This window comes from Abramis brama (genome assembly GCF_963993115.1).
Source record: "Abramis brama genome assembly, chromosome: 22".
Classification (NCBI taxonomy): domain Eukaryota; kingdom Metazoa; phylum Chordata; class Actinopteri; order Cypriniformes; family Leuciscidae; genus Abramis; species Abramis brama.
The window spans coordinates 30,255,791-30,279,307 of record NC_139984.1 but is presented as its reverse complement, the minus strand read 5'-3'; the positions used below and the strand labels follow the sequence as shown (position 1 = coordinate 30,279,307).

General features: G+C 35.2%; 3 protein-coding genes across 4 annotated transcripts in view; 2 read left to right on the top strand and 1 right to left on the bottom strand.

The window, feature by feature from the left end:
* Positions 1 to 6,032, bottom strand: part of znf341 (zinc finger protein 341) — a 30,819-nt gene extending 24,787 nt beyond the window's left edge. For both annotated transcript variants that reach the window (XM_084098304.1, XM_084098305.1), the window contains exons 1-4: positions 5,986 to 6,032; positions 4,352 to 4,459; positions 3,144 to 3,325; positions 1,056 to 1,205 (exon numbers count right to left, since the gene is read on the bottom strand). In XM_084098304.1, the coding sequence (XP_083954430.1) occupies positions 1,056 to 1,205; positions 3,144 to 3,325; positions 4,352 to 4,459; positions 5,986 to 6,016 (471 nt within the window). In that variant the 5' untranslated portion in view covers positions 6,017 to 6,032. The remainder of the gene's footprint in view (positions 1 to 1,055; positions 1,206 to 3,143; positions 3,326 to 4,351; positions 4,460 to 5,985) is intronic.
* Positions 1 to 23,517, top strand: part of LOC311072984 (uncharacterized protein) — a 1,552,487-nt gene that overhangs the window by 1,324,365 nt on the left and 204,605 nt on the right. The gene's annotated exons all lie outside the window — the stretch shown is intronic.
* Positions 6,968 to 22,281, top strand: e2f1 (E2F transcription factor 1). Its single transcript, XM_084098336.1, has 7 exons — positions 6,968 to 8,139; positions 8,609 to 8,711; positions 9,811 to 10,030; positions 11,537 to 11,689; positions 12,694 to 12,808; positions 15,159 to 15,375; positions 20,142 to 22,281. Exons 1-7 carry the CDS (start codon positions 7,903 to 7,905, stop codon positions 20,384 to 20,386), a joined length of 1,290 nt encoding a protein of 429 aa, XP_083954462.1. The 5' UTR covers positions 6,968 to 7,902; the 3' UTR covers positions 20,387 to 22,281.

The window sequence follows — 23,517 nt, the reverse complement described above, 5'->3', positions numbered from 1 at the left end:
CAGACCTGTTGTGAATTACGAGGTTGGTTATTGATGGTTTATGCTTTGTTGAAGCCATCAGTTTGCATTATTTCAAGCTATATTACTCGTGATGCTTTACAGAAAATTCAACCAATCAGAGAGTCACGGTGAGCAAATTGTGCCAAAAGAGCTTTTTAGCTCCGCCCACTCCCATGAAGCACAGCAAAAGTCTCACTAAGCTCTCAAAATACTTAAATATTTGTGTGTTTATATATATAAATATTAGTGCTGTCAAACCGATTAACAGAAAATCGCATCTAACATAAAAGTCTGTAAATATATATATATATATATATATGTGTGTGTGTGTGTGTGTATATATGCATTATATATACTGTATATACAGTACCAGTCAAAAGTTTGGAAACACTACTATTTTTAATGCTTTTGCAAGAAGTCTCTTATGCTCATCAAGCCTGCAGTTAAAAAAAAAAAAAAACAAAAAAAAAACAGTAATATTATGAAATATTATTACAATTTAAAATAATGGTTCTCTTTTTTAATATACTTTAAAATGTAATTTATTTTTGTGATGCAAAGCTGAATTTTCATCAGCAAGTACTCCAGTCTTTGGTGTCTTATGAGCAACGCTTCATGAGATTGTAGTTCTCTTTCTCATTAAAGTCGTTAAGTTCACAGTTTCGTTTGATTTTCTGACTTTTTTACCCCTCAAATCAAAGTTTGTAATGTTATGATTCTCCTCGTAGCTTCATGGCTTATTACGCTTTAACAAACACTTTTCTTAAATCCCTATCTTTTTATTTTATTTTTAATTATTCATGTTCCTTGTAATCTTGAATCAGGATAACTTCCCCTTCACAGCATCTCTTCTCTGATGACGAGGGCGGGGCAACCTGTCACTCACATCAGATCCACCAATAGCAAACCACAACCATCCAATCAAATCCACAAGCCCCGCCCTACATTTGTTCTTGTTTGAGAAGCCGTTTCACTCGGATATACGTCACAATAGAGAAGAAAAGAAGATCACAACTTTTGTTTCATGCCGAGTTGAACCCTCACCCAGTGTTTACCTGTACGGATCCCTGCATGGCTGCCATTGGCTGATCCAGAGAGCTGAACGCTGATATGGCCGACATCAGAACCTCATCACTGACCAACACGTTTCCCTGGACCAGCGTGTGTGTGAGCGGAGACTGCGGCACAGTGATGTATGTCGACACCTTGAGGAATATACAAACCCAATCAATATTAGTACTCAATATCAGCCAGTCTAATAATGGTTCATAGTGTCTAATAGTGGTTCATAGTGTCTAATAGTGGTTCATAGTGTCTAATAGTGGTTCATAGTGTTCATAGTGTCTAATAGTCGTTCATAGTGTTCATAGTGTCTAATAGTGGTTCATAGTGTCTAATAGTGGTTCATAGTGTTCATAGTGTCTAATAGTGGTTCATAGTGTTCATAGTGTCTAATAGTGGTTCATAGTGTCTAATAGTCGTTAATAGTGTCTAATAGTCGTTCATAGTGTCTAATAGTGGTTCATAGTGTTCATAGTGTCTAATAGTCGTTCATAGTGTTCATAGTGTCTAATAGTGGTTCATAGTGTCTAATAGTGGTTCATAGTGTCTAATAGTCGTTAATAGTGTCTAATAGTCGTTCATAGTGTCTAATAGTGGTTCATAGTGTTCATAGTGTCTAATAGTCGTTCATAGTGTCTAATAGTGGTTCATAGTGTTCATAGTGTCTAATAATGGTTCATAGTGTCTAATAGTGGTTCATAGTGTTCATAGTGTCTAATAGTGGTTTATAGTGTCTAATAGTGGTTCATAGTGTTCATAGTGTCTAATAGTGGTTCATAGTGGCTCATAGTGTCTAATAATGGTTCATAGTGTCTCATAGTGTCTAATAGTGGATCATAGTGTCTAATAACTGAAATAACTATGTGTCAGTGTTCAGTGTCTTATAGTGGTTCATAGTGTCTAATAGTGGTTCATAGAGTCTAATAGTGGTTCATAGAGTCTCATAGTGGTTCATAGTGTCTCATAGCATCTAATAGTGGTTCATAGTGTCTAATAGTGGTTCATAGTGTCTCATAGCATCTAATAGTGGTTCATAGTGTCTAATAGTGGTTCATAGTGTCTCATAGCATCTAATAGTGGTTCATAGTGTCTAATAGTGGTTCATGGTGTCTAATAGTGGTTCATAGTGTCTAATAGTGGTTCATAGTGTTTCATAGCATCTAATAGTGGTTCATAGCATCTAATAGTGGTTCATAGTGTCTAATAGTGGTTCATAGAGTCTCATAGTGGTTCATAGTGTCTCATAGCATCTAATAGTGGTTCATAGTGTCTAATAGTGGTTCATGGTGTCTAATAGTGGTTCATAGTGTCTAATAGTGGTTCATAGTGTTTCATAGCATCTAATAGTGGTTCATAGCATCTAATAGTGGTTCATGGTGTCTAATAGTGGTTCATAGTGTCTAATAGTGGTTCATAGTGTTTCATAGCATCTAATAGTGGTTCATAGCATCTAATAGTGGTTCATAGTGTCTAATAGTGGTTCATAGAGTCTCATAGTGGTTCATAGTGTCTCATAGCATCTAATAGTGGTTCATAGTGTCTAATAGTGGTTCATAGTGTCTCATAGCATCTAATAGTGGTTCATAGTGTCTAATAGTGGTTCATAGTGTCTCATAGCATCTAATAGTGGTTCATAGTGTCTAATAGTGGTTCATGGTGTCTAATAGTGGTTCATAGTGTCTAATAGTGGTTCATAGTGTTTCATAGCATCTAATAGTGGTTCATAGCATCTAATAGTGGTTCATAGTGTCTAATAGTGGTTCATAGAGTCTCATAGTGGTTCATAGTGTCTCATAGCATCTAATAGTGGTTCATAGTGTCTAATAGTGGTTCATAGTGTCTCATAGCATCTAATAGTGGTTCATAGTGTCTAATAGTGGTTCATAGTGTCTAATAGTGGTTCATAGTGTCTCATAGCATCTAATAGTGGTTCATAGTGTCTAATAGTGGTTCATAGTGTCTAATAGTGGTTCATAGTGTCTAATAGTGTCTAAAAGTGGTTCATAGTGTTCATAGTGTCTAATAGTGTCTAAAAGTGGTTCATAGTGTCTTGTAGTGTTTTTTCAGCAGGTGAGCTGTACCTGTCTGTTAGCGGGTCCAGTGCTGATGGACGGGACGGAGGTGTAAGCATTGTTGGAGGCCAGAGAGACGGTGGCCAGAGACGGCGTGTTGGACTGACACTGTTCACGCTTGTGTGTCATGAACGCCGGTAAAGAGTTGAACTGCTTCTTACATTTCCCACACAGAAAGACGTCATCATCGTCTGCAGGTGTCATGTGACATACAAGAATAATCACAGAGTTTTGAGAAAAAAGAACGGACTGAAAAAGCATTCAGAAATGCATAATTACTGTATATACAACAAATCAGTGTTGTTATTGTTAACTAAAACTAAAATATTATTAATTGATTTAGGTATTTGAAATAAAGCTGAAATAAAATAAATATTAGACAACTAACTGAAATAAATAAGTTCAAATGCAAAAATTACAACTAAATAAAAAGACAAATGAAAATGACAAAAGCAAATTATTACTAAAACTTTTTTTTAAATATATTTAAAAATCATTATATATGTATTTACAAATTGTATCATTAGTTGTTATCATTAACTATTATTAATACTTTTAGGTAATTAAAATAAAGCTGAAATCAAATATATTTAAATATTAGATGAAAACAAATGTTAACGTAAATAAATAAGTTTAAGTACTAAAATTACTAAGACTAAAACTGAAATAAACATAAAGCTAAATAGAAATGTAAAAAAATGAAAATGCAAAAACGCATGACAAAATGACTAAAACAAATTAAAATCACAATTAAAACTGAAAATATAAAAATTATTTTAAACAATACTAAGAAATATTTAATACTACTAAATATTTAAATCAATACTATGTATATAAAAATCATTGTTATCATTAACTAAACAGTTACTAATTGTTATAGGTAAATGAAATATGAAGCTGCAATAAAATATATATATTAGATAACTTAACCCTGAAACCTAACTGAAATAAAATAAGTTAAAATTGAAATGATAAAATTACTAAAATTGAAATAAAAATATATTTAAAGCTTAAAAGAACTAAGAAAAATGACAAAAATAAATATCAAAATTACTTAAGACTTAAACTAAAATTAAAATATAAAATATATCAAAATAAAAGCTAATTCAAAATATCAATAAATACTATAATAGTATATAAATAACACTGATATGCACACTTTGCCTTTAACAGACAGGTTACATACTACATTATAATAATGCATGAATAAGTCTCACCCATTGGCTGGATGGTCGTTCCTGAGACATTTTGTGAGCCCGGATCCAAAACACCCCCTTGACTGTCCAACAGTGACTGGACATTGAGCACCGTCTGATTGTCCATGCCTTAAACAGGACAAATATGACTTAATCAATAAATCAATCCATCAATTATTCAACAAACCAACCACTTACTACCTGACAATTTGACCAGTTCAAAATCCATTACAGGACTGTTACTTTAGTTATAGAATTAATAATCATTATTGCATGACTCTCTGCAATACTTGATTCTAATTGGTCAAACGCAGCATTATGCAAATATATTTGTAAAATGACACTAAACTGTTTCTCAAGCACTTGTTTGCTACATATCTGTGCTAGTTAGTTGTCTTAAGTCCCTTTCTTTGCATATATTATGATTATTGAAACTAAAATCAATATTTCACAGATTCACACTCATTTCTTTTTTATAATATATTTATTATTTATTTGTTTAATTAATTTTATATACAGTATATAGTGCTGTCAAATCGATATATCGCGATTAATCGCTTCTGACATAAGTTTGTATATACAGTATGTGTGTGTGTTATATATATATAGTATATGTATGTGTGTGTATGTATATACATACATGTACTATATATATATATATATATATCATACACACACATACTGTATATACAAACTTATGTCAGAAGCGATTAATCGCGATATATATATACAGTATATATACAGTATATACACAGTGTTGGTGTAATGCATTACTTAATAATTTATTACTGTAATTTAATTACTTTCCCCATGAAAAAGTAAAGTAAGAGATTACTCTTAATTTTCGGTTATTTAATTACATTTACTTCTGATGTAATTGCATTAAATACTGTATAGACTAGAACAATTCTACATAAAACAATAGTGGATTTAACATCAAAATAATCATCTAATGTTAAATGTATGTTTTTAATGTAACATTCTCCCTTTGTGTCAGTTTAAGAGTAATATACGCAATGTTATATTATTTATTTGAAAGAATTAAAAGAGCAGTTTCATGTCCATCCTTGATATATATATATATATATATATATATATATATATATATATATATATATATATATATATATAACTTAAAAGATTATCATAGAATCAAATGACCATTTCCTTCTATCATACCACCAAGTCTACTATCAGTTTAGGAAAAGAGAACATCTGCAACATAAAAACAATCAATTGTGGACACAAACATAACTACTTAAACCAAATATGAATATCTATTTCCCTGAAACATGAGAGTGTTCGTGTGTTTAGTGGCTTTTCCAGTGACGTGTCTCTCTCCCTCCGCCATGATGGCACGAGGCTGTTATTCCGATCGCTCTTCCTCCCTCCTCTACATCAATCTCTCCTCAGATACATTACACTCAATACATCAGATCCGCCGCAACCCTGTGCTATTAATATTATTATTATATATTAGAAAAATACTATTTTACTATTCAAACACAATGCCATTTCCATGAAGCGAAACAACTGTGTAAAATGTGTTTCTTTGGCCTGTTCGTGTCGCGCGCATGCATTCTCACTGCAAACATAAAATAATACATTATAGCTTGTGCATATGCTGGAGGATTTTAAATAAAGTGCATTAATACCTTCCAGAACCTCAAATATTGCCTGCGCCATCTTGTAGCTCCTCTGTGTATATGGCCAGCAGTGGGCGGAGTTTATTATTATTACAATATTACAATCATTCACACTGAACAGAAAGTTTACATGTTTTAGATAGATAGATTTTTTATTTTATTTGACAGTGGGCCTGTTATATATATTACATGTAGTTATTATAGTAATAAGAGTAAATTGTGCATAGTTAGCCTACATGCAACTAACCCTAAACCAAACCTTAACCCTAACAACCCTTATTATAGTGAAAGTATATAGTTAATTACTATTACTTAGTACTTAATTGTAACACTGTAACAAGGTCACGTTCAAATAAAGTGTTACTAAGATGTCAATATTTTTTATACATAAAGGAATTTCGCATTTGCGGTGAATTAAAGCTTTAATTATCTTTAAATAAATATTTTAATAAATTACAATTAAATGTGGAATAGATTCATATATATTTAATTAGTCTAAAGCATCTTTCTAATTTGTGTCAAAACAACATGATTTAAATCTCCTTTTTTTTTTTGTATTTGATATAAAATTAATGCTGAGATCACATAGACTAATACAATTCAAAACAATTTTATAATTAAAAAAGCTTTATTACACGATTAGATTAAAAAGATAAGCAAGACGGTTCTTTATTTCTATATCTATTTATAATGACATTTTCAACTGATCGAAGTGACTTTCAAAACGATGTTGTTTGTCTATCACCATTACTTAAAATAAAATAAAATAAAATAAATCAAAAGGCGTGCGTGAAAATGTAGTTTCCATTCAAACAACTTTTACTTTTGAAACAAAATACCGCAAAGAGGGACAAAACAGGACGCCGTTGAGTGACAGCTGCTCCAGCCAACCAACGGCCTGGGAACTCTGACGCGAGGCGCGAAGGACGCAACTTCTCAGCCAATCAGTGGGCGGCACACTGGCACGTGCCAGTTTCGCGGCAAAAAAGATTTGGCGCGTAAAGCTTAGAGCAGGTTCCGATCAGCTGGAACACAAAAAAACAACAACAACAAAAGTGATTCCGGTCGCATCGCGCGCAGGGACCGTCGGACCGCACCTTCCCTCCGTTTCAATGGATTTCAGCATTAAATGAGCGAAGATCTGGCTATTATCTGGAAGTTATTGACAATACTTCCTGGATGGAGTCAATAAATAGGACAAAAGCGAAGGATATTTTGGATTAAAGTGTCAGATGAGTGAAGAAACCGGACTTTGGCTTTGTTCAGCATCTGGATCGGGTTATACTGTTATTTTTACTTCATCTACAGCCATTTTACCATTTTAATTACACTTTCTAGCACGTTTACCAATGCTCACGTGAGAACAAACTTAGTTTCTCTTGAAAATATCGCAACAACATCAATAATTCGGAAGATTATACTGAATGCTTCCATGTTTTATGCACTTTAAAAGTTGAATCTGCATTGCAGTTTGTTTGTGATGTTGTTTATTTATAGTGAACTCTATTTGTTATGCTTTGCTGCCATTTTCAAAAGCACTTCCTTAAACTAAGGATTCACAACTATAAACTCTTCATGCATGTGAAAAACATCTGAAATGTTTATAAATAACATGCATAGTCTAATCCTTAACTTTGACTAAAGTAAAGTGGATATATTGTGTTGCACACTGAAGCTGACCTACATTTCTGGCCTTGTGGTTTGGGAGTCTCACCCATATGTTCAGCCAAGGCCTGTTGTTAACATGCTTGTCATTGTGCACTTGTGTGAAACCTGTCAGAACATGGCTTTTCCATCTCCACTGAGTCCATTGCTCTCTCTAGTGCATGCATTTTAAAAAAGCAAGCCGTTCCCATGCACTGAAGGCCATCATCAGGATTGAGAATAAACCCAGAGCCCAAGTAACCCCTGCTGTTTTAGCACGATATGTCTGAGAGTTTTATATCGGGCCAGACCTCGGAGGATCTGCTGGCTGATTTCGAGTCTCTCTTGAACAATGGCAGCATTGATCTTAGTGAAGATCATCAAATCGTCATCATCTCCACCCCGGGCACGGCCTCGACCAGCACTGCCACGGGCGACTTCTTGCTGTTCGCCACCCCACATCACAGCGCCGGCGCCAGCACGACCCTGGACAGGAGACCCGCTCTGGGACGACCTCCGGTACACCGTCAGGCTTTAGTGCATTACACCTGTGTGAACTAGAGCCTTTGGGGTTCCACCTCAGATTCTGATCAATCAATCAATCATTTATTACTTGAGTATGTTTAAAACACAACCAAAGTGCTTTACAAAGAATAAAAGAAACCAAAATAAGTAATATGCAATCAATAAGAATAAAAGAGAAACCCAGGATGACAAACTAGGGCGAATGAGTAAGTCTTAAATTCCATTTTGGAATGTTCACCTTTGGAAGTTCCATTCCATTATGGAACTTTCATAATTCCATTCCATGAAGTGTGTCAGTGGTTCCAGATCTGACCTGGTGACCCAAACGCTGTCGGGTCAAACTCCAGAGGGAGTGGTTCATGCTGAGTTCAGCTCAGATCAGTGATGGTTTTATGTCGTTATTAAAGGCACATTACTGTTTTATGACAGTGATTTGAAGAGGTTGTGTGCTGTTTGACTGCAGGTGAAGAGGAAGTTGGATCTGGACAGCGATCACCAGTACATCTGCACGTCTCGATCTGCTTCTGATGGACCAGCTCCTCCAGCTACACCTGCTCCACCCAGAGGTACTGACGCTTGCCTGGCCAATATTAGTCGAGTCTCTTCTGCTCACCGAGCCTGCGTTTATTTACACTGGAAAATATGAGATATTATTGCACTTTAAAACAGCTGTTTTCTATGTGAATATATGTTAAAATGTAATTTATTCCTGTGATCATTTCAGCATCATTACTCCAGTCTTCAGTGTCACATGATCCTCCAGAAATCATTCTAATATGAAGATTTGATGCTCAAGAAACATTTATGATTATTATCAATGTTGAAAACAGTTTTTTCAGGATTCTTTTAATTAATGGAAAGTAAAAAAAAAACATTTATTTGAAATAGAAATATTTTGTGACATTATAAATGTATTTAGTGTTCACATTTTTTGTATTCAGAATTTTCTTGAACACTTACACAACAATGTACATCACATGTCTGCAACAACACATATAATGTACAAACACAAATCAAACACCGGTGTTCATGTTAAAGTGCAAGAGCACAAACCAACATTGGATAATACAGTACGTACTTTGGAAGTCAGAGTAAAGAATACATTGCAATCAATAATAGCCACAGATATATATAGTAGGGTTAATTTAGTGCAAATTAAAATATATTTTCATATGAATATTATACCTAATCAAGCATTTTGTTCCTCCTCTATTATTTTGTTAATATCCCCATGTTCACTAAATAATAAAAGGGACTCCAGACCCTCTTAAAGTGATCTTCTTTACCCGTAAGAATATAAGTTTATTCCTGTGATAATGTCAGCATCATTACTCCAGTCTTCAGTGTCACATGATCCTTCAGAAATCACTCTAATATGATGATTTGATGCTCAAGAAACATTTATGATTATTATCAATGTTGATTTTTTTTTTTTTAATGAATGGAAAGACCACTTATACAATAAAAAACACATTTATTTGAAATAGAAATCTTTTGTGGCATTATAAATGTCCTTAGTGACACGTTTGATTAATTGAATGCATCTTTGCTGAGCAGAAGTATTGATGTCCCTCCTTCTCCTCCTCCTCCTTCTCCTCCTCCTCCTCCTCCTCCTCTTCCTGTAGTGTAAATCTGCTTTTAACGTGAAATCTGCGCTTGTTTCAGTCCCTAAACTGGCTACGGAGAAATCCCGCTACGACACGTCTCTGAACCTGACCACGAAGCGGTTCCTGGACCTCCTGGCTCAGTCTCCAGACGGGGTGGTGGACCTGAACTGGGCATCTCAGGTGCTGGACGTCCAGAAGCGGCGCATCTACGACATCACCAACGTCCTGGAGGGAATCCACCTGATCTCCAAGAAGTCCAAGAACAACATTCAGTGGCTGTAGGTCCTATTCATTCACCTCCAGGCTGATTCATTCACCAGCGACCGTGTGGTTGCTTATTTGCATGCAGGGTTTGAAGTTAACACGCGCCAACATGCCAAATGCTGGTAAAAATCCACTGTGTCGGGTAACGCTGGCTCTCACCTGACAATTTGTCATTACTTATTATGTTTACTCACTTTGCTGGGGAAGTTCGTGTAAGACAAATCTGTGCAGATTTACTGTATAAAATACTCAACTCGAGTCATCATGATATATTAAACACAGAGTATTGCGCAGAATCTGCTCATATCTGACTGAACACACACGTCACGACACAACAAATAACGGCACGCTTGTTCATTTGCATTGAAGCAATAGCGAAGATTAAAAACCAGAAAAGACATTGTTATTGATCTGTCCTCCTAAAACACATTTTTGCTGATGATAGCATGGATGACAGGAGTTTGTTTGAGAAATGAATGTATGAAATCCAAATTTTATAATATATATACAGTATATATATATATATATATACAGTGCAATGCATAAGTTTAGACACCCATGCTAAAGTTGACTAAAAAGAGGAATAAAAAATCATATTTTGGAAATTGAACTTAATGCCTTAATTTAAAAAATTAGGAAAAATCCAACCTTTAAGGACACCAATTTTCTTTGTGAATGAATAATGTATCGTAAATAAATAAATGTTCTTCCTTAAAATACATGGTGCATAAGTGAGTACACCCCTATGTTAAATTCCCATAGAGGCAGGCAGATTTTTATTTTTAAGTATTTAAAAAAAAAAAAATTTAGGATACTATGCATCCTGATAAAGTTCCCTTGGCCTTTGGAATTAAAATAGCCCCACATCATCACATAGCCTTCGCCATACCTAGAGATTGGCATGGGGTACTTTCCATAAGATCATCTCTCAATGCAAATCAAACTAGCTATTAGGCTAACTGAAATAAAACCATGCCAATCTCTAGGTATGGCGAAGGCTATGTGATGATGTGGGGCTATTTTAATTCCAAAGGCCAAGGGAACTTTATCAGGATGCATAGTATCCTAAAAATAAAATAAATAAAAAATACTTAAAAATAAAAATCTGCCTGCCTCTATGGGAATTTAACATAGGGGTGTACTCACTTATGCACCATGTATTTTAAGGAAGAACATTTATTTATTTACGATACATTATTCATTCACAAAGAAAATTGGTGTCCTTAAAGGTTGGATTTTTCCTAATTTTTTAAATTAAGGCATTAAGTTCAATTTCCAAAATATGATTTTTTATTCCTCTTTTTAGTCAACTTTAGCATGGGTGTATACACTTATGCATTGCACTGTATATATATATATATATGACGTAGTTAATCTGGTTAATTTCTTTTTTTTTTTCTTTTTTTTTGTCTAGTCAAAGTTCTGAATGTCCGGTAACTTAAAAATGTAGTACCCAAACTGTCCAGTGTGTGTTATTAAATCTCAAGGCCTGTGTGTGTGTGTGTTTGCTGTGTTCTCAGGGGGAACCGCATCGACGGGGCGTCCGTGGCCAGGATTCAGGAGCTCCAGAGGGAAGTGTCCGAGCTCAAGGATGCCGAGGAGAAACTCGACGAGCTCATTAACAAATGCAGCTTACAGCTACGGCTCCTCACAGAGGACACGCACAACAAGAAATATCCTTCATCTCAAGGGCCCTATCATACACCCGCTGCTATGCAGGAAAAATTATAAGTGTTTTGCTAGTTTCAGCCTGACGCAGTTTTAATTTTCACGTCCTGCCCCACGTGGTTTAAATAGCAAATGCTGCTGGTCTGAGAACGAGGTGTGTGTTCTGGTGCTTTGTTGACGCGTTACTATTTTGAGGAACAGAAATAGACTGAGCCATTGACCAACTGAAACCCGGTCTGAAGTATAGGCAGGTCCATAACGCACGTACACTCTGCTTATTACACACACACTCTGCTTATTACACACACACTCTGCTTATTACACACACACTCTGCTTATTACTCACACAGGGACGCACAGCAGCACACAAACTAGCCAAATATTAAAAATAAAAGGATTACAATGTAAAATATTATTATTGTGTACATAAAGATAAGGTGGAACCCAGCTTGTCCCGTAGATGGTCTGCTTGTGCTTTAACCTCGCGCACACACACATACACACAGCTTTAACCTCTCTCACACACACACACACACACACAGAGCTTCAACCTTGCACACGAGCAGATCTGTTTGCTCTCTGGAGAAGCGTTCAGTTTTTCCGCTTGCAAATTCCTCCATGTAAATAGTGAACAATGGTGCGAGCGCAATTAAGACTTTTAAAGGGAATGGGAGATGAGACTCTGATTGGTTTATTGCACGTTACGCCCAAAACACACCCATTACTCATTAAGAATAGAGACAACCCTTTTAGACAATTTTTCCGTCGTTAAACTAGCAAAAGTGGATTTGGACACGGCCTAAGTGAACTCTAGACCATGCGCTTAGACCGTTAAAACAGGGCCCAGTGTGTCGAGGAGAGTGTGATCTGTATTGGCGTCTTTCTTCATGGGTCGGGGTGTAGATTTGAGCAGTTTTGCAGGTCTGGGTTCGGGAAGTGAGGATCTGAGCAGCTCGAGTAGACTAACATGTTTAGTATGTGGATAATGTGATCTTTAACGCGAAGTCAAGCTTGGGTACGTCAGATGCCAGGACCTGCGAGATACGGTCGACCCCCCGGAGCAGATCATCATGGTGATTCGAGCTCCACCAGAGACGCAGATGCAGGTGTCTGAACCCAGTGAGGTCAGCACACACACACACACACACTCGCACACACACACACACACTTTTAAATCTGTATATATAAACATAAAATATGTATATATGTGTGTATATGTGTATATATATATATATATATATATATATATATAATATATATATTTTTTTATTCTTTTTTTAATATACATACAGATTAAAAATGTGTGTGTATTTGTATGTATGTGTGTGTATATATATATATATCACTCACTCATATATATATATATATATCACTCACTCAGCAGGCAATGAATTGGTTTAGATCATATTTAGAATCCCGAGATCAGTGTGTTAAAATTAATAATTCAAGATCAGCTTTACGAAATAATAATATGGGCCTCCCTCAAGGGTCAATTTTGGGCCCATTGTTGTTTTCCTTATATGTTAATGATTTTCCAAACTGTTGTAAGCAAACAAAATGTCAGTTATATGCAGATGACACAGTCATTTATGTATCTGCAAAGACTCCAAGTTTAGCTGCAGAAATATTAACAAATGAAATGATTGGTGTGTCACAGTGGTTACAGAACAGTTGTTTGACCCTGAATTGTACAAAAACTGTCTCAATGTGTTTTTCAATTAGAAAGAAGGAAATGAGTGGTTTTATAATTAAGATCAATCAAAAGGAAATTGAAACAGTTAATAATTTTACATATTTAGGTGTTATTTTAGACTCTCATTTGAAATTTGATATGCATGTTAAGAAGCTATGTAGGACAATCAAAACAAATCTGAATTGTTTTTACATGATTAGACCATATATATCCTTGAAAGCAGCCAAGTTATACATGCATGCAATGATTTTTTCACACTTATCTTACTGTGTGACTGTCTGGAGTCAGGTTTCTCAACTGACTATTAAACCTGTTAGATCCCTATATAAACAAACACTAAAAGTTTTGGATAAGAAACCAACCAGATGGCATCACTGTAGCATTTTACAAAAATATAGTTTGCTTAGTTTTGAAAATTTTATAAATTCATCTCTTATTAAAATGTTTTTTAAATGTTTAAATAATCTTGCGGCAAAAGTTATATGCAAATTAATATCAAAACAGAGTAGTAAGGGGATCGCTACAAGAGGTGCAACTACACAGAACTGTATAGCACCACAGAGAAAAACTAAATTTGCACAATCTACATTTTCAGTTCAAGGTACGTTGTTATGGAACAGCTTGTCAGCTGAATTGAAAATGCAAACACAGTTGAATATTTTTCAAACAAAACTGAAAAAGTGGTTCAAACAAAAGCAGATATGTGAACATTGATGGTGGTACATAGTCTTAGTTGTTTATTTTATTTTATTTTATTTCATTTGTTTTTTTAGCCCAACCAGGGACTGGGGCTGCAAATTAGCCTCCGGCTAGAAGCCTATATGTAGAGCATCGGCTGCATGAAATTGTAGCAATGTTATACTGCATTGTCCCTGTTAAATAAACTAATAAATAAATATATATATACATACATACATACACACACACACACACTTGTTTATATATGCATTTTAAAAGTGTATATGTATATATATTAAAATACGTAATTAATCGCACATTTTTATCTGTTCTAAATACCTTAAATACTTTTTTAATACTTTAATCAACATGGGCATGGACAAATATGGATGCTTTATGCAAATGTATGTTTATTATCAGTGAAACCATACTCAACATAGAGTGTGAAGACTAGACATGTTTCAGAGGTCATAGATGTTTTTCAAAGAACTTGTTCATGCCTGTTAGACGCATGGAAAAGAACAGAAATACCAGGTTCCCATTACTTCTCTTTCTTTGCACTGAGCAGTTTACTTACTCAAGCCTGTTCACATTTTCCCACGACAGGGCAGCTCACTTCTTCTAACCATGCAAAATTATTACTGAAACCACCCTAAACATAGAGCATAAAGAACATAGACATGTTTCAAGGACGGTAGACGTGTTTTTCAAAGAGCTTGTTCTTAAACACATGAAATGAACATTAGTACAGAAACATCCAGTACAGAAAGTGCTCAGCGCAAACGTCAGCAAAGTGCCTCTCGTATGTCTTCATAAGTGTAATGTATACTTCATGTACACTTTTTAAATGCATATATATATAAAATGTGTGTTTATATAAATGTACTTTTCTAAATATACATATAGTACATTGTGAATATACATGAATATACATATTTTATATAGATATAGATTTAAATATATATGTGTGTATATATGCTGTATACATAAGATAAGCAATATAGACATTAATGGCCATTATAAAATAGTTAAAACTGTTATCAGTCGCTAAAGAGAGTGCATATATATATATCTATAGTAAAATGTCTTGGTCTGTGTTTCAGGGTTACCAGATTTCTCTCAAGAGCTCCAAAGGTCCAATCGACGTGTTTCTGTGTCCTGAGGACAGCTCTGGGGTCTGTAGTCCCGTCACTGATTGTAGTCCAGCGAAATCGTCCAATCAGAGCCCCCCGCAGTCTGATCTCGCATCACAGGAAGTGACATCATCAACGCCGACCACTCTCCCCAGCTCCTCCCCCCTGCCTCTCGGCACAGACTCGGGTTAGTGTGATCGTTTAAACATGATTGCATCTTAATTTACTACAAAAAATTGTTGGCTTGTTTGTCACTTCAGCACAACAAATACCAATTTTGCCAGATTTACTGTATTTTAGCAAGTGTTACATTTTCCAAATGTAGAATTTTTAAACATTTTATTATATATGTTTAGAGAAAACATGGTAAATATTAGGGGTGTGACGAGATCTCGTGTTACGAGATCTCGCGAGATTAAAACGCGACGAGATTTCTCGTCGAGGTGAAACTTTGTCTCGTGAGTTGTTGTGATGTGAGGGTGAAATTAGTATTGAAGATGCCCCTGCCACTTTTAAATCATTTGTGTGCCGGGCCAATCACACTCACACTCCGCGCACACACACACACTCACTGTCCCTCGCTCGCTCACTCGCGCGCACACACACACACACACACACGCTCACTCGCGCGCGCACACACGCACACTCACTGTTGCTCGCACTCTCACTCACTCGCGCACACTCACTCTCGCACACACTCAACCCGTCGTGGAGGACCGTTAAAATTAAACATGCTAGTCTTTCTGTCGTGATGTCCTGAAGCATCGCAGACGCGTAGGTTGTCGCCCACTATGACACACTATACGAAATGAAACGATCGAATCTTGCGTCCCGACGCCCGTTGTCCTTTACGAATCTCCACGAAACGGATCGTGCCAAAATCGCGCTAAAATAGTGTAATCTGAACCAGGCAGGTAATAAACATTTGACCTATCGCGCAAAGAACCTATTAAAGCACTAAGACATGGGAACAGTATAGCTAACATTCACATATCACAAGTCATATCGACATCGCAATATTAAACAATGTTATCGCACATCGCAGCTTTTCCTCATATCGTTGCAGCCCTAGTTACTGCCCAAAGGTCTCAACTGCTGCCAGAAATCGTCGACATGCTTATATTCTTGAAAAAGAACATGACCATATCTTAGGCTGTTCTGTGTAGTTAATTTATCTCTTTTTCATGCTTGAAGAAAAAAATTGTCTCTGTTTGAACTTGTAGTTTTGAGAGAGCAGTACTTTGATTATGGATACACACTTACTGTTTGCATTTAAAGTGTTATTTCAGTTATTTATATTTATTTTATTTATACTGTTTTATTTTTTTTTATGTTCGATTTGTGGAAAGGAGTTAGATTTCTCATGTGAAATCTAGGGGTGCACCGATCCGATATTAGGATCGGATATCGGCCGCGATACTGATAAAATAGCTGGATCGGGGATCGGAAAAAATAACAGATCCACGGGCCGATCCAGGTTTTTTTTTTTTTTTTTTTTTCGTCGCAGCAGAACCTACGTCATTCGTCAGCTTCACGCGTGTCGCATGCTAGAAGCAACATGGAGCGAGCCAGAGGCCGTTTCTCAATACCAAGTACGCAAACTTCGGACTTGCGTCCTCCTTGGTAGTTCGGACTTGCCAAGTTCGACTCAGGAGAACGAACTCCCGAGGACGAGAGGACGCGAGTCCGGTTATTCTGCAAATGGAACAGCAGCGCTCTTGATCGCGTCACTCAGCTCGCTCTGGCTACTCCGGTAATCTCTTTATGTATATTTTAGCCGAAAATAAAACGAAGTATGTTATACAACACCACTCTGCCTCTTTTCATTTAAAAAAAAAAAAACTTAAACATATTAATGGCCACATAAATGTGGTTCAGGCAAACGCGTACATTGATTATCTTTACTGCATATTAACAACACGAAATATAAAACACAACCCTGCTTCTTTTTGTTTTCATTTTTAAAAATATGAAACATAATGATCATTAAAACTGACATTTAAATTTGCCATTGATTAAGTGAGCATTCACAGGTCATGTTTGTGATGGACATTACAATGTTTGGTTATTATTATTTGTATGTGTGATCAAGTTGTTGTTCGACCAACTTTTTATTTTTTTATTCTCAGGTTCAGCTGCTATGTTGCATTTTAAATTCCTGTTGCAGGACTTTGCACTTTATATTTTTACATGTTTACAATTTTTGGAAACACAGTTTTTTTGTTTCCACCGCTACATTTTATTTTGATTTTTTTTACATTTATTTAAAGAAGTTTGATTATATTCTATTTTCGATTTGAATGCACAATTGTTTTTTAAATAAATAAGAATACAACACATTACATACATCTGTTATTTTGTCTTAGTTATGTTTAGTTAGTAAAGTCTGGTGCCTTTAGTCTCTTCAAGGAAGGTATAAGGTGGAAGGTATACAGTTTATTATTAATTCAACTATAGTATCGGATCGGTATCGGGTATCGACAGATACACAAAGCCCAGGCATCGGTATCGGTATCGGGACTGAAAAAGTCGGATCGGTGCACCCCTAGTGAAATCGTACAGGGGAGAAGCCAGACGGTAGAGTTTATAGCAAAACATTTTGCAGTGTTTGCATGTCCTTTACCGCATATAATTAATTAAAATAGAAGTAAAATAACATTCATTACAAGTTGATTTCAAAATGCACCTAAATTGTTTTGCATTTTATGATTTTCAGTTGAATAAAAGACTATTTTCCATTCATATATTTCATCATTGAGGATTTCTTAAAAATTGTGTAAAAATCTCGTCTTGTCTCGTTCTCGTGAACCCAATCTCGTGTCTCGTCTCGTCTCGTGGAGTAAGCGTCTCGTCACACCCCTAGTAAATATAAATGTAACTCCTACATAGGAGTTTTAACATGTAAAGTCCACATATAAATATTAAAGGTATTTTAAAATAAAATAAATGGTGTAAGTATTAAAAGTACATCTTAAACATAAATGTTAAATCCAAATATAAAATGACTAAAGTGACTTAAATTCAAATTTAACACGTACATTTATGTGAAATTATTTTCCAAATGTACATATTAAAGGTACTTTTAAATATTAAATATAAATGTGATGTTAAATGTAAATCTTTAGGCATAAATATTAAATTCAAATAGAAAATTTGTGATTTTATATTTTACATTAATTTTACACACACACACATTTATTTATTTATGTATTAGTGCTGGGCAATGATTAATTACGTCCAAAATAAAAGTTTGTGTTTACATAATATATGTGTGTGTGCTGTGTATAATTTTGCACTCGTCTCATGCATGTATATTAGGGGTGTGACGAGACGCTTACTCCACGAGACGAGACGAGACACGAGATTGGGTTCACGAGAACGAGACAAGACGAGATTTTTACACAATTTTTAAGAAATCCTCAATGATGAAATATATGAATGGAAAATAGTCTTTTATTCAACTGAAAATCACAAAATGCAAAACAATTTAGGTGCATTTTGAAATCAACTTGTAATGAATGTTATTTTACTTCTATTTTAATGAATTCTATGCAGTAAAGGACATGCAAACACTGCAAAATGTTTTGCTATAAACTCTACTGTCTGGCTTCTCCCCTGTACGATTTCACATGAGAAATCTAACTCCTTTCCACAAATCGAACATAAAAAAAAATAAAACAGTATAAATAAAATTAATATAAATAACTGAAATAACACTTTAAATGCAAACAGTAAGTGTGTATCCATAATCAAAGTACTGCTCTCTCAAAACTACAAGTTCAAACAGAAAAAAAAAAATTCTTCAAGCATGAAAAAGAGATAAATTAACTACACAGAACAGCCTAAGATATGGTCATGTTCTTTTTCAAGAATATAAGCATGTCGACGATTTCTGGCAGCAGTTGAGACCTTTGGGCAGTAACTAGGGCTGCACGATATTAGGAAAAGCTGCGATGTGCGATAACATTGTTTAATATTGCGATGTCGATATGACTTGTGATATGTGAATGTTAGCTATACTGTTCCCATGTCTTAGTGCTTTAATAGGTTCTTTGCGCGATAGGTCAAATGTTTATTACCTGCCTGGTTCAGATTACACTATTTTAGCGCGATTTTGGCACGATCCGTTTCGTGGAGATTCGTAAAGGACAACGGGCGTCGGGACGCAAGATTCGATCGTTTCATTTCGTATAGTGTGTCACAGTGGGCGACAACCTACGCGTCTGCGATGCTTCAGGACATCACGACAGAAAGACTAGCATGTTTAATTTTAACGGTCCTCCACGACGGGTTGAGTGTGAGCGAGAGTGAGTGTGCGCGAGTGAGTGAGAGTGCGAGCAACAGTGAGTGAGCGTGTGTGTGTGCGCGCGAGTGAGTGAGTGAGCGAGGGACAGTGAGTGTGTGTGTGTGCGCGGAGTGTGTGTGTGATTGGCCCGGCACACAAATGATTTAAAAGTGTCAGGGGCATCTTCAATACTAATTTCACCCTCACGCTCCATCACGCTGACATCACAACAACTCACGAGACAAAGTTTCCCCTCGACGAGAAATCTCGTCGCGTTTTAATCTCGCGAGATCTCGTAACACGAGATCTCGTCACACCCCTAATGTATATATTTAAGATTTTTTTTATATATATATATATAAAATATTAATATTTATAATATAAATTATGTATAAATATACATACAATATATACATGCACATATTTCTTAAATATATACATGCACGAGTGAAAAATAATTATACATAGTCCTATTTGAAATATCTAAAAATAAAAGCCTTTTGAAAGCTGTGCCGTTTCATATAAAAATATAAAATGTGCTATTATACAACAATTAATAATTAACGCTCTGATTGTTTACATTTCACTTTGTAATAAATGATCCAAAAAGAATTTTCTTCCCAAAATGATTGTAATTTCCCATTTTCTTGAATCCTTGATGATTTCAGAGCCGTTTCTGGACTCGTTTCCTGGCATCTGCGGGATGCCAGATTTCGACTTGTCTCCGCTGGGCTCGTCCGAGTTCCTGCTGGAGCGGAGCGGGTCTTCGGACGCCATCGGCCTCGCGCTCGACGGCTTCATCTGTCTCTCTCCTCCTCACAGTCAGGACTATCACTTCGGCCTGGAGGACCACGAGGGCGTCAGCGAGCTGTTCGACTGCGACTTCAGCGACCTCGGCCCTCTCGAGTTCTGACGGGCCGATCCCAGTGTGAAACCGGTTTCACATCGCTTCGCTTTTGAATCCAGATTTGCTCGGAACGCTGCCATTTAATTTATTAATAGAAAAAAGTCACCTTTAATCTCTTTTGCTTTCATGTTTATTTGAATTGATTGTACATCTAATGTCGTCAGGAAGGTTTTAGGATGTCGAACTGGATAGAGTTTGAATATAAACTGACAGGTTTTATGGATTATTTCTCAGGTGAGTGATTATGTGCTAGTGACCGTATGTGTTTAGGGTCGGGTTATGTTGCATAGGTTGGTTATGCAATGCTGCGCGATAATCAATCCGTCATCGCTCGCACGGTGTCCAAGAGGATTTACAGAAAATGAACTTTTCACAGTCCGAGTGATGAGATCGATTGTTCATTTCTAATCACAATTCTATTCACGTGTTCTGCACAAATGTTCATCATGTCACCGATTCTTTCGCGTTCATGAGTTTTGCGCTGTGTGTGCAGGCTTGTGTGATTTTTATCGTTGTTACAGGAGATGTTCTGTATTTATTTGCATTCAAATCTGATCCTGGTACAGTAAATGTCCCAAGTTATATATATATATATATATTAGTGCTGGGCAACGATTAATCGCATCCAAAATAAAAGTTGTGTTTACATAATATATGTGTGTGTACTGTGTATAATTATATATAAATACACACGTATGCATGTATATATTTAAGAAATATTTGCATATACAGTTTATATATTTATACATAATTTATATTATATATAAATATATATAAATAACACATTTTTTTAAATATATACATGCATGTGTGTGTATTTATATATACAAAATAATTATACACAGTACAAACATGTAAACACATTTTATTTTTGATGCGATTAATCACGATTTATTTGTTTGTTGTTTTTCCTGTGCATGTGTGTAAAAATTCATATCCTTTCCAGCCTTATCTTAAATATTAATCTTTATATTTAAAAAAAAAAAAAGCACTATGTTTTTGTTTTTATTCCTACTAGGATTCCCTGTTGTCCAAGTGTAGAAATATGTATTTCGTACTGGAGTTGTTCTTTTCTCCAGCGTTTGGGTGTTTTAGAGTCGTTATTCCACTTAAACCGTGCTATTAGCTGCAGAATGTCAGACGAAGTATATATATATATATGTCATTTGAAAGGATTATAATGATGTAATGTCATTTTAGTGGAATATATAAATGCATTTTGGTAGAGTAGGTTTGATTATAAAGGGCTCTGAAGTTCATGAGGACAATGTTTGATAAGCTCTTCATTTTATAAGTGTATAATTTAATGCAAATTGAGCTTTTGCATGTAGATTTTCCTGGGATTTGCTTTATTGTTTTCTGAAGGCAGCTTTTTGTCTTTTGGTTGAATGTGTTTTTTGTCTAGCTGTGTAAATCATAAATGTGCATGTGTATGAGTTCTAGTTTTGTGTGATGATTTTGTTGTTTTGTGAGGTCGAGTTGTCTGGGACAATTCTTATGACCGGATCAAGTGCTTCGGTGAGTGTGATTCGTGTTTATGTGGTTGTACAATAGCAATATTTTTGTAATAGGGCTTTTTTGCATAATTGGTTTACCTGTTTACTTTATATAAACCACTTTAAAAGTGGCCATCAGCGAAACGAACGTGTGTAGACTTTTAAAATTAAGTACAAATAAAATCCGATTTTGAACTAAAGTCCATTTAAATTGACTCGGGAATTATGTTTTTAAATTCCAGTTGCAGTGTTTTTAGTTATAAAGGTTTGAAGTTTAAGATGTGTATTTGTTGAGCACTGATTCATAGTTTCAGCAGCAGAAGGGATGATGATGTTTGTGATGTCAATATTATAGATTATCATATTGATGGATTGTCTTTGTTCTGACAACATGAATAAACCTTTTGACCTAAAATCACTCATGATCTTGCAGAATATTTTTTCTTAACATCTGATGAGATGCTGTAACTGCTCTGAATGCTCTTCTATAAGATCAGTTTAATGGTTTAAATCAGGATAAACTTACTTGACATGTAATTTAGGTTTAAAAGGCCGTATAAAGATGTTTATTCTGAGAGATACTGAACATTTCCATCAAAATCGATTTGTTGCAAGTATTTTTAACTTAACATTAATTGTTATAATGTTTTATCATCTTTGGCTATTTCTGGAATAACATTATGGAATATCATACTGATACTTGTAGCATACAGTGTAAGTGCAAATGCGTGTATAAACTAAGCTATCAGGCTAATAAGGTAGCTATGCTAGTACATAAATTAACAAATACAGAGATTAATGGTCATTATAACATAGTTAAACAGCATTTATCATAACATTTTGTGGGAACTGTAATCAGTTAATAATAATCTGTAATCTATTCAAAGTAATTTTGGGGTCCTAATGAAGACCCGATTTCGAGGAGGACCTGATTTGTTGTTTTTCAATGTAAACGCGCTAGACGGACGGGGTTTTCCAAGTTTTTCCAAGTTAAAAGTAGTTCAGCTTTTAAAAAACGTCTCGAGAACTTGACTTGCACGTGTTTTCGCTTCACTGTCCTGTGTCTCGTGTTTTAAACAGAGAAAATGCGTTCTGTGTGAACCGACCCTATGTAAATTACTATAGGCCTACTGCCAAAATGTGAGACAATTTAACACAGAATTGCTTTTAAAAATGCTAAATTATATTTATAGTAAAATAACTATTTAAAGTGACAATGTTGCATACGTTTATTGTTGCATACAGTTACACACTACTTTTTACAAAATATTAAGCATTAAACTGTGAAACAGCCTTTGAAAATGGTATTATGTAGCTGAAACTGTAAACCCATTAATGACCAGCAGATGGCGCTCTTATCAAACACTCATCCGCCCTTACTAATAATAATCAGATGGAAAATAAAGTTGTTTATATATATATATATATATATATATATATATATATATATATATATATATATATATATATATATATATATATATATCCATGTGACCTCACAGTCCAGTACAACCAGAGTCAGGTTGATTTAGTCAGAGAATGATTAACTTGCAGGTGCAAATAATTACCCTCATTAAAACTGGATCATTAATAAACCTCACAATGCTAATTTCTCTGTGCCGATAATGGCTAATTTGAATT